The sequence below is a fragment of the Paralichthys olivaceus genome, chromosome 6 (assembly GCF_024713975.1).
Source record: "Paralichthys olivaceus isolate ysfri-2021 chromosome 6, ASM2471397v2, whole genome shotgun sequence".
NCBI lineage: Eukaryota > Metazoa > Chordata > Actinopteri > Pleuronectiformes > Paralichthyidae > Paralichthys > Paralichthys olivaceus.
The window spans coordinates 4,970,758-4,982,616 of NC_091098.1; the positions used below are offsets into that span (position 1 = coordinate 4,970,758).

General features: G+C 41.5%; 1 protein-coding gene across 4 annotated transcripts in view; it reads left to right on the forward strand.

Moving 5' to 3' along the window:
- snphb (syntaphilin b) overlaps positions 1–11,859 on the forward strand; it is a 30,333-nt gene that overhangs the window by 9,508 nt on the left and 8,966 nt on the right. Inside the window, exons 2-6 of one of the 4 annotated variants that reach the window (XM_069526917.1) lie at positions 2,935–3,073; positions 4,620–4,772; positions 9,795–9,974; positions 10,882–10,989; positions 11,699–11,848. In XM_069526917.1, the coding sequence (XP_069383018.1) occupies positions 3,024–3,073; positions 4,620–4,772; positions 9,795–9,974; positions 10,882–10,989; positions 11,699–11,848 (641 nt within the window). In that variant the 5' untranslated portion in view covers positions 2,935–3,023. The remainder of the gene's footprint in view (positions 1–2,934; positions 3,074–4,619; positions 4,773–9,794; positions 9,975–10,881; positions 10,990–11,698; positions 11,849–11,859) is intronic. The other 3 variants (XM_069526918.1, XM_020088984.2, XM_020088985.2) reach the window with 3 other exon arrangements.

The window sequence follows — 11,859 nt, forward strand, 5'->3', positions numbered from 1 at the left end:
CACATGGGTTTATGTGTGTTTGTTACTCTGTGCATACGATTGCAAGAGGCCTGTGCTTATTTTCTGGTTAGAAATCTGGGGTGGAGGTGTTGTAACAGAGTAGGGAGGTAGGTTGTGTGTGTGTGTGTGTGTTAATATATTTCACTGGTTTGTCTGTAAACATTGAAGCTGTCAGACTGCAGGAATTTTTCTCTCTATGAAAGTATAACCCATTAATGAATCTGGGCTTTTTTGTGGTTGACTGTGCAGAGAATTGATCGTCTGTCTGTATAATGAAAATAGTCTGCGGTGGCTATTGTTTCTGAACTATACCTTCTTCCAGAATACTTGAGGTGTTTCTAATGACTCTATGAGTCTGATGTTGGTCTCATAATATCATAGTAAGGCAGATTTGAAAGTTGAAAGTAGATTTTAATAAGAAATAATCTGTTTGCTGGCAGAAACCAGGGTTGACAAGAGCTGGAGTGAGGTTTGGATGCGTCGGTGGTGGTGGAGTTTTGATGGTGTATGATGATGATGGTGTAGCGACAACTAGCTTTCTTTTTGAAAGCAACAACATTCCCACATAAGCAGCACCTTGCAATGGGAATCTTGTGCATTCCTGCAACAAGCGCTGTGAATGAGTGGGGCGCATCATTGAGGCGAGAAGGAGTCGCTATTATTATTGGAATGTTCATGTGGGTGCACGTCTCTAAATTGGAGAAAATGATTCCTGGGGTACAGTATTTCATGTGAGACAGTCAAAGGATTTGGTCCCTGTCCAAACGTACTTAAAGACCGACAAAGCAGTCAAATGGGCAACAACTGAAACAAGGAGGGAGTTGATTGTCAGCAGAGAGAAAACACAGCTGTTAGAGCCGGTGCCTTCCATCCAACCACCTGCCCCCTCACACACAAACGCAGCTCTGAGGAGCACACTATGTAGTTTATGATGTATTATTGATGCACTCCTGGTTTCCTCTCTTTTTCTTTCCATCTCTGATTCTCAGTCTTGCTCTCCTTCTGACAACTGATGCCGGCAGGGTTTTATTTTTCATTTATTTTGGATCAACATACAACAGAGCTGTGCAGTTGCTCACACATTTTTGCATTTGGCTTCTCCAGCTGCCTTATGAGCTGTGCAAGGTGATGAGCGTAACGATGACATGTTAATGAGAATGGAAGAAAGGCATTTTTCCATCCTTAAACACTGTCTGTGCATGCTTGTGTTTGTGCAAATGTGCCTGTGAAGTCTAGCGACATCTGCGTTGTGTTTATTTGATGGTAAGGTCGGACCATGAATCTCTTTGAAGGCGATCTCCGTTAATTTGGACAAATCTAGCAAAAAATGTAATCCTGGTCAATTTCTACATATGTGGAGCCCCTCTCCCCCTGAGTAAACACGAAAAAGGGGAGATGTGAAATGGGAGTTGCACCCTCATAAGGAGGGGTCCCCCCAAAAAAATTTGACGTAGTTTCATGACTTTACCAAATGATCCACATTGACAATACAGGCCTATACATGCCAGGTTAATATGCACAAAGGTTTTGTGTTAATATGACAATACAATAAAATGCACATTGGATTCTGTGATCTGGGATACTTCTGTATAATCAACATGCTATATGAATAGTTAAGAGGTAGATGGGAGCTCTTGCATAAGGTCGCACACCTTCAACAAACACACTAAACACACTAGCAGTCCACACACACACACACACACACACACACACACACACACACATACATACAGATGCAGGTTCCCTTTGCTCACTTGTCCTGCTGCTTGCACCAGAACTTTACCTGAGATGAGACAGATGAGCAATGATTGGCTACTTCTTCCACACGGCTGGAAGGTGATTGGCTGCTGAATGGTGATGATCTTTGCAAGCATCAGCTTGACTCAGCAGTGTGTGTGTATGTGTGCGTGTATTCACAAATAGCAGTTACGATCCTCAGATGAGGGCTTGACAATTGTTTCTGTATTTCGTTTGACCCCATCGACGGTGATATGCTGTGGCTTCTCTCCTGTGACAAATGTACTTATTGTAAGTCGCTTTGGACAAAAGCGTCTGCTAAATGCCCTAAATGCGTGTGCGTGTGTGAGAGGTATTTTGGAATGTCATATTTATTCAGAGAACAGTAAGTGTAAGATGAGGAGAGAGAGCAGGGAACACACACAGCAAAGGGCCCAGTTGGAACAGAACCTGCGGCCACTGCAGGAGGACTTTTGTATGTGTGGAGCCCTGTGTGCGTACATGTCTCAAATATTCCCTGCTCACATACAAATGTGCTCCTGCTCAGAACTGTTCACTCAGATAAACTTTCACTGCACAAATGTCCTGTGCTATGCTTTGAGTTCATCTCTTCACTTTGTAAAAATCCCCCAACCAATAGAATACCTGGTACAATGCTGACCAATGAAGTTGTCACTTCACAGTTCATTGCGAGTGGCACTTCACTTCTTACGCAACACTCACACGTACATGTTGCTTTCACACTTGACATTGGGAATGGCTGACACAAGCTGCTGGTGAATTGTCTTAAGGACAACACCAAAATCACACTTTGTTATGTTCCTCTGCTTCCTCTCTTCAGGCCTAGTCATACCTACACCACACGTAATGCAAGGAAATCAACAGAAGCACAATAAAAATCTTTATTTGAAGGGGCACATATTTTGGTGAACTGTAAACCAACCTGATTTAGTTTGAAACAACTGAGTACACTTTTAGAGTAAGTATTATATATGAAATCATGCAGCTGTCGCCAAATCTTTAGAAACAAATAGCACAATATCTAATTATTATCTGTGTCCACTGCCTACTAAATTGGTTTCAAGAGGTTAAAAACAATGTGAACTTATATTATATAGATTATGATGACTTTTATAAATGGGCCACTTTTTGTACTGGGTGGGTGTGGTCACTTACCGTATCTGTTTCCTCCTGCAGGCTCCAGGCCATAACCGCTCAACTGAGGAACAGAGAAAGAGAGAGCGTGAGGACCACAGAAGAAACATAAGGTTGTGTTTTCTGACCACATGTCTGCACCTGCTCCAGCCAATCGGAGGTCTGGGTCGGGCTCTCGCCGGTAGGTGGCCAATGAGGAGCCCTTCTTTTCCATCTTCTAGCCCTAACCCTCATATTTCCTAAAAAAGTATAATCCCAGAGAGATTAACATGTTTAATGTGAATAATTTGTTGCCTAATTTTTATGTTTGTTATTTTGTGATGTATTTACGACGGGTTCATGGAAAAAAGTGGTTAAAAAATTAGGATATAAACTGCGATTGTGTGCATTGCATGCATCAACATACACATGGTCCTCCAGACAAAGCCATGGGTTAAATAATACAGCGGAGATGAAAAACAAGGTAAAAGGATGGGTTCAAGTTGTTATCCAATTTCACAGATTTTGATCTTTTTGGTCTAAAACGATCAGTCAATGTCGAACTCACAGATTTTACGGTCCTTGATGACCAGCTTGTTTTGTGTGTGATCTCCACAGTAGAATGAATTTGTTACATCCTGCCTCTGCCCCACCCCTGGCCTGAACATTCCAGATATATCTGTTGTTTTGAACACGGCTGAGCGGAGAATCTCCGGCTGCGTTGTTCATGTGTGAAAGACAAACTCTGGAGAAAGTCTTGACCCAATTCTCCACACCTCCTCCCAAATTCATGTCTAAAGAAACAGCTCCTCTCTCTCACTCTGTCTTCCTTTGCAGTCATGTCGTGTCTGCAGGGTTTATTTTTTTCAGTTTGCTCATCTGATGCTGCTGCTGGAACTGCTCTGATATATTTGACAATGAGGTGGGCTTGATATAAATTAGAGGCACTCAGCTACCTCCTACACGCTGACCAATGAGCACCAAGTTTACTGCAACCTGAACGCAGTTCATCAAGTATGTATGTTGATGTATTTTCTCCCACAGCTACTGGACTTCCTTGGCCGGTTCACTGGACATGGGTTAAAGGATGAGAATACATTATTGAGATTTTATGGTCTGTAGGAAACAGTAATGACTTCTCCATCCATTAGGTCATGTAGGCTCGGACGTCACTATTCTGTCTTTGCAACACAGATGCTCCAGTAACATTGTATAGAGCATGTTTATGTTAGGGCCCGGTCACACATACGTGAACGTATCAGTGGTGAAACTTTGCTTCCCTTAACTTCCAACCCGTGAGAGCAAGGAGGCATATAAAACATTCACTTCCTATGGTGAGGGAAATCATCAGCTTTGACCTGTGATATTCACTTCACATTCACATATGTGTGGACGTGCCCTTATGCTTGATATTTTCAATGATAATAGATATCTTATCATTCAGTTTGACATCATTGACTCAAGAGCTATATAATCACAACCTAAGAAATTCTCACATATTGCCAAAACTCCACCTATAATAAAATTTCTCAAGCAATTGTAAGTGTTTTTATCACTGTTCTCATTCAGGTGTTGTAAGGTGTAAGGTGTTATCTGTGGATTACAGGCAGATACATTCCCTTTAAACAATAGGGCTAAGATGTATATTTGTTATGGTAATAGTGGTTTTATTGCCATGACGATGTTCAGCCATCAACGGCTCACTCTGTAGCTGTGGTGTCCTCCTCTCTCTCGTCTCTCCTCCTCAGATTCAACCCTCTGAAGGTTCTGCAGCCCAAACGGCGCTTGCAGCAAATACTGGCGTCCTCGCCCTCGCCGGTGCCCAAGCCGGCGACAGGGTCGGGGGCGACTGCACCAGCGGCTACGGCACCAGTGGCCATTCCTGTGCCCCCGCCTCCTTCGTGAGACACACTTATAGTTACAGTCTCAGAGAGCATGCTCCGTAGCTGTAGCTCCGGCATGCAATGTAGCCACTAAAACAAGGCCAACAACAGCACACGGACAACGTTCATGCTGCCTGTCTGTCCTAGACATAGATGTCCCTCTATTTTCTAATTGACTAATGAAGCCCAACCTCCTTTACTTAGTGCACCTGTCAAGCTTTCCATCTTAGCACTGTACATCTGCACCATATAATGATGATGGTGATAGGTTGTCAACCTGAAATTCAGAGTGCTTTTGAAACGGTGGGTTCTTGATTTGAGACAGAAGTAGATCCAAAAAAAGGTTCTTATTTCTAGATGACTCAGTCAGTTAAGTTAATATTAGCTACATGAAAACACTGTTTATAGATGACTTTTTAATGTGTCTAATTCTTTTGAAACAAAAATAATGTAAAAGGGTCTTAAACATTCACGTTATTACACACTGAGAGATAAGACATGGAAATAAATCTTGGATTGGAGCACACTACTATTGATGCGCCCCCCCCCCCACACACACACACTTTTGAATGAATGTTTGAATAAAAAGTGTTAGCCCTCACATAGATAAACACTGTTTAATTAATTCTATATCACTTTTACACTAAATTTGTACTTTTAGTCTAAAAGAAAAAAAAGTCTTCCGCACCCTCTTAATGCAGAGTAGCTCTCTCACTGCAGCTTCATGTGAATCTAAAGCTTGACAGGCCTGCCATGCACCAAGGTACGCTCACTACGTGACTGTGACTTGGGGGTGAGGTTTATTGAACAGCTGAACTACCGTCTGAGTTTAAATACCCTCCAGGGTTTGAAGTTAGGTCAAAGTTCCATTGTATGTAACATGAACACAACAGAACTTAGTGTTAATATTCAGCTCAGACCGTTAAACAGCATTCTTCTGTGCTGTGTAACACTGCCCCCGAGTCCGCAGGACAAAAGTGTCACCAAATTCGAACACTAAAATTGGAGGGTTGATTTAGGGTATTCTTTCAAAGCATGACGTTGTTTTTAGCGGCTACATGCACATTAGAAATAGCACTGCTGTTTTGCTGTGGCAGCATAATGTGTTCACTGCAGCCGCTCAATCAACAGCACCACTTTCTTTTACAAACACAAACCAGTTCCACAGCAGATGGCTGGTGAGACACAGACGTTGCCTGAAATGAGAATGTGCTCTTGGAACTATTAAATTTTGTATCTGGGATACTTCTTGAGCAAAGTCTCTGTCTTACTGGAAACAAACCACAGCGTAAAGGAATATCTCTGCACTTCACCAACTCACACTTATCAACACCTGACTCTTGGGAGGCACCTACAGTTTACAGCCAACCACTGCCTCCACCAGACGGATGGGATAGAGTGTCACACCTCAAACACTGTTGTGCTGTTTATTCTGTTCTCCCCCAGGCTCACCGCTTCAGCTGCTTCTCCCGGCCTCTCTCTGATCTGTTGATGTCTTGGCTTCTTGTCACATATTGATCTTCAAAGAGATACCGAGTAGTCAATATCTGGCCTCCTCCCACACACAGGACACGTTCTCTCAGCACAACTCTTGCAAGATACTTGGGAAAGTTGGTGTAGCCCAAGTAAATTTGATTTATTGTGTAAAATTAGATGATATGAAGTCGCAAATAGGTCAGAACCCCAAATCATAGACCTTATTCACACGTCGGCCATTTTCCTGTGCTCAAGCTCAAATGCTGTTATGAACAGAATCTGCTGCTGTGTTCCAGGTTTACAAATCCTATAAACACAGAGAATCTGACAAACTGTTTTAATTTCATAGGTCCATAACTGCTCAGTAACTGAATGCAGAATAAAATAAAATAAAAGGGACATGGGACCATGTTTTAAGGGTAAACTACATATTTAAACTACTATGCACATCTTCAAGTAAAATGGACTGGATGTAATCAAGGTAGCAATGTAACTTTAACTATTGAGTCTTTTCACCTGACCTCAGATATATAGAATACAGTTTACATTAACACAAATGTTAATTTCAACCACTTTAGCATCGGATTGATCATTGTATTGTCTTCCAGGGACATTTCACAACACTGTCAATGTTGTTCATCATTATCATTATTATATTCACATTAACACAGGTAAACAGTCTATATTTCTATTCAACCAGTTTCCGTTAGCAAATTCAGTTAAACACAATGTATGTGACACCGACGCAGATTGTTCACACAGGCCTCACGTAGAGTTTAGCAACATGCTCTTCAGCTGGTAATGCTCCACCCAGTGTTCAGATAATAAATCACATATTGTCGTCAGAGTACTGCATACATATCAAATAAATCAAACAAAAACTATGTCGTGGCTCCAGCATTTAGCATTCGATTTCAAGCTAGATTCCTGTGTTTTTTTCTTCCAGGCTTCAGTCCCAGAAGTGCAGCGATATGAATTTCAGGATTAAAAAGTCTTTCTCATTGTATCGCGTTATGGTATTGAACAGTGATGTCAGCAAAGAAGTGGTTGAAGGCTATTGTTAGCTGTTTTTTCATGGAAGCTAGAGCTATATGTTGATTATCCTTGAAACATATAACCTTGAGAATTTCAACTATCCATTGTCTTTTCAGTTCCTGATCCACTAGGGGCAGTGAAATGAGAATAGTTTGTCAGATTCTCTGTTTAAATGACTTGCAGCAGTACAACATCTGAGCTTCCCACGCCGTGCATGGTATCAGAGGAAAATGGCCGCAATGTGAATTGTTAATTGTGTTAGTGCCTCAAACATATGATTGTGTGTTTCCATGTTTTGCTCTTTTGCTGAGTTATCGTGTCCTGTGTGCAAATCACCCATGGCTGCTGATTGGCCTGCTTGTCCCTCCCTCTATGGAGGCCAGTGATTGGGCAACAGTCATGTCTTAAAGTAACAGATCATTAACATTCACTATGTGTCTTGCAGTGTCACTGATTATTAAAACATGATGATAATTTATATGGTCAGCAAGTAATGTCCTGACAGAAGTTGCCCATCACAGATCACCCTTCCCTGTAGTGGCTACCACGTATGTAACTGTACTGTGATGCCCAACAACTTTAACAGGAGAGTATCATTGGTTGAAGTGTGTGGTTAGTTAATATTTTTCGACATTGTGAATGTGTGCATTGTTTAGCATCAAATAGTTTAAATGAATAGTTTGGCCGTAATTTGTTTGTCTTGCCAAGAATTATATGAGTAGATCACTATAAGTGTCAATGAACATCAAGCATGAAGCTAGAGCCAGCAGGTGTTTAGCTTAGCTTAGCACAAATACTGCAAGCAGGGGGAAACTGCTAGCCTAAACTCCACCTGCCTGTTGGTAGCATGAGGTCAACAGAGATAAGTTCCTGACGTAACTCTGTAATCGCTCATTTAACATTTCTTACATCAACCTTTCCAAAAACAGTAAATTGCTTTCCATGTAATAAAACAAACTGGAATCATTGTAGCTCCAAGATTTTCAACTATGGCTACATTCATACTATACGCTTACAATCTCCACACAAGCATTTTGGCTCTGTATCAGTTTTAATCCACGTCCATACCAACATGCCTGAAAATGTAAATCATGAGACCACTCATGTACACTGGGTATGCATGTGCTGGATTAAACCTGAAGCATTTGTTTGTTAGTTACAAAATTGCTCGAATAAAAGCTCGTCTTCTACACATAACAGTTGTGTCATTGTAAAATGCAGAATCTGTGCAACATCTGCCAGCAAAGACAGGGTTGTTTGTATTGGATTATCCATGTTGCATTTTACACTGGTAGCCACAGAAAATAGGACCCTGACGAATCAGTGAAGGTTACGTCATAAAAGACCCAATCAGGAATTGGTTGGGAGGCTCTACTTCATTTGCAAACACCTCCGTTTCTACCCATCCAGACTAGAATGCTGCCCAGAAGTTTTAAAACTAAAACAGGGTCAGCAGTGTCTACAAACTTCTCTGTCTTCTTAGCAATCTCTAAAACTCCAGGGTAGTGCAGGTGACAGGCGTATCCTTAGCAGTTGATTTTCAAATTAAAATGTAGTTATATGAATGTAGCCCTTGTTTGAATTATTTTGGCGGCTCACAAAAAGACTCAAGCTCCATATTCATCCATTTTCACAATATTCCCCACTAGCTTCAGTTCTAAAGTGTTCATTCCCCATATTTATCGCAGACTCCTGGAGTTTACTCTGTAGTTGCCTAGCAACCTCATTGTGGAGTACATCAGCTGCTTCCAGTTTTTATGCTATGTTAGGCAAGCCTCCTGAATCTAGCTTTTCCTGCATCTTATTCTCAGATCAGAAGTGAATACAACCATAAGGGACAACCATAAGAGCAGGAGAGGCTGTCCATATTATGGGCTGGGGAGGAGCTGAGAACAACTACATTATAGATCTATTCAGCAGTATTTATTCTGTAGAAGAAGAAGGGTGATATCTTTTCAGGTGGTGTGTGGAGAGAAAGACTGATCACTTCACAGCTGGCTGTGTCTATACAGATATTAACAAGCAATAGAAAATGATTTGGTGTGCATTAGTAAATGATTATGTTCTGTGTAAAGAAACATTTGTGTGGAAGCTTGTTGGAAGTCAGATGCTGTGCACGATGAGGCTCTTAGAATTAAAAGCTTCTTGTGACTCCTTGTGAATGATATTTCAGGATTCAATGTTAGTTTGTGTTCTGTGCCAGTAATTGCAAATGACCTTGTGTAGATGTTTTTTTTTTTTTATGGGATGCAAGAGAGAAACCTCGGCGATAAAAAAAGCACTGTGTCTTTCCTCTTGTAAAGCTTTCAGGGAGCCAGCTCTCTTGGGCCACTTCAGTGTTTGAGTGCTTGTTGATATTTGGCATCTACGCTGCTGGTAGCTCAGCTCTGAATGAATCAGGTTAATGTTATAACATGCCACATGCTGGACAACTTTGTCTCACCTTTGTAGGGCAGTGTGCACCTTTTGTAGCATGCATGGTTTGGTCTTCCTCTGTGATTTAACATGCTGTTGTTTCTGCTTGGTAAGGTTTGACTACTGCAGGTTCATAGAGCTAGACTACGTTCCCATGGAGACAGGCTATATGGTCTCAATGCGTCCGACTAAAGGCTATCCATCGACCAAGTCACCAAGTAAAGGATACACCTCCACCAAGTCTCCGGACCGCCACAACCGTTCCGCAAACTCTCCCTCCACCCCTCGTTCTCGGTCTGTCCTGAGTCCCTCCTGTTTCCTTCAGATCAGTGTTGATCCCCTGAAGCATGTGAATGATGAGACTGTTTGACTGTTGGGAATGTTCCATGATGTTACATTGTGGAAAACAGAATCGTTTCCTCAGCATCATGTCCACTCTGACCTGTTACTCTTCCTTCTTCCTTTCAGTTTGTTGCTATACTCTTCTGTTTTTCATACTCTCTAGTGATTTGTTTCTTTTGATGAATGCTTCTTGTAGTTATGTCATTGTGTGGGTAATTTGTTTGGTTTCCATCTTTGCAGAGCACATTGTCTTTTTGAAACCAACTGTAGAATCACCACAAGTGCACAAAGGAGTGTGTATGTGTGTCTCTGGCAGAACTTTCCATCAGTGGTGTTTGTAAAGTGTCTGTGTGTATTTGTGCATTTTTGTGTTGTACTTGCATGTTAGTGGACTTGGACAAAAGTTTGCTTCATTCATGTCTACTCATATTTTTTGTATTCGAATAGTGTGGTTTTGCTCAACAGATCACAGAGTTCACTGTCACCTCAGTGTCTATTCAGAAGCAAACTACCATTCTCAAGCTGACGAAGTATCGAAACAGATCTTTTACTGTTTTTCTTACAGCATCTTCACCTTTGACAATAAACACAACTCTTTCACTATTTTAACACTTCACTTTAGCTAGCATTTTAGGGAGCTGACTAGTATGAAAGATATCTTATTTTGGAAAACTTGGGACTTGTAGGAAATAAGTAAATTGAGAAACCCTAGTGATCACATTATGCACCAGCTACAGAATAAAACAGACTGAATGTTTACACTGAATAAGGTAGTATGACTCAATCCTGAACTAATATGGGAGAGGGGAAGAGGGGTGTGATCCATGAGATTAACACGTCTCCTCTTACTTTGAACCAGACGGACTCCGGCGACACCCAGTAATAGAGATCCCTATGGCAACGCCTCCTTCAGCAGCAGCAGCAACTCAGGCTCTTGTAAAGGCAGCGACTGCAGCCCCACCAAAGGGTGAGGCATCACACACTGAATGGCCTGCTCAGTAAAACACATGATAAGCTTTCCTAACTCAGTTCTCTTGTCTAATTAACTCCCAACATGATCAATTCTATGCATTTCAATCCAAAAGTGAACATACTGTATTTCCATTCCCTTGCTGTTTAATTAGCCCGATGATCAGACTGAACTGTTCTATCATTGTCACAAAATGATCAGAATCACTCAACAAGGTATGGGCAGCAATTCACAAGCCTGGAATCATGCTCTAATTCTACACCTTCATCTTCCTCTGCTTTTTAGTGATTATATCACACAAGCAAAAGTATTATATAAAAGTAAATCAAACACCTTTGTATTTGGTCAAAATAGTGAAAAACAATTATCTCTACTTTCTGCAGCTCTTCTTTATTCTATACAGACTTGTAGTGTCTTTTTACTCTTTGTTTTGGTTTGTTATCTCAACAGTAGTTTTTAATGATAGGAAGCAACAAAGTTATAAAAACAAATCTCTGTAAACTGCTGGACCAGCACAAAAGCCAGCTATTGAGCAGCATTTGACCCCTAAAGAGCCTGGTATTTCCATCAGAAGCAGGTGAAGATCAGAACCAAATTGCTCACGATTATAGTCCTTATATCAGTCCCTTAAACCTGATGCTTTTAATCATGAGCTCAACCCAGAAACACCATCATTCTCTTGATTTACCTGCCCTGTGTGTCCTAGACGTCACCAGAAGTACACTTCATGTACAGACAACCATGGTATTCGGCCACCTCCACCAGAGCAGTACCTCACACCCCTACAGCAGAAGGAGGTGTGTATCCGACACCTGCGGGCCAGGCTAAAGGAAACCATGACCACACTGCAAGACAGGTGAGATACTG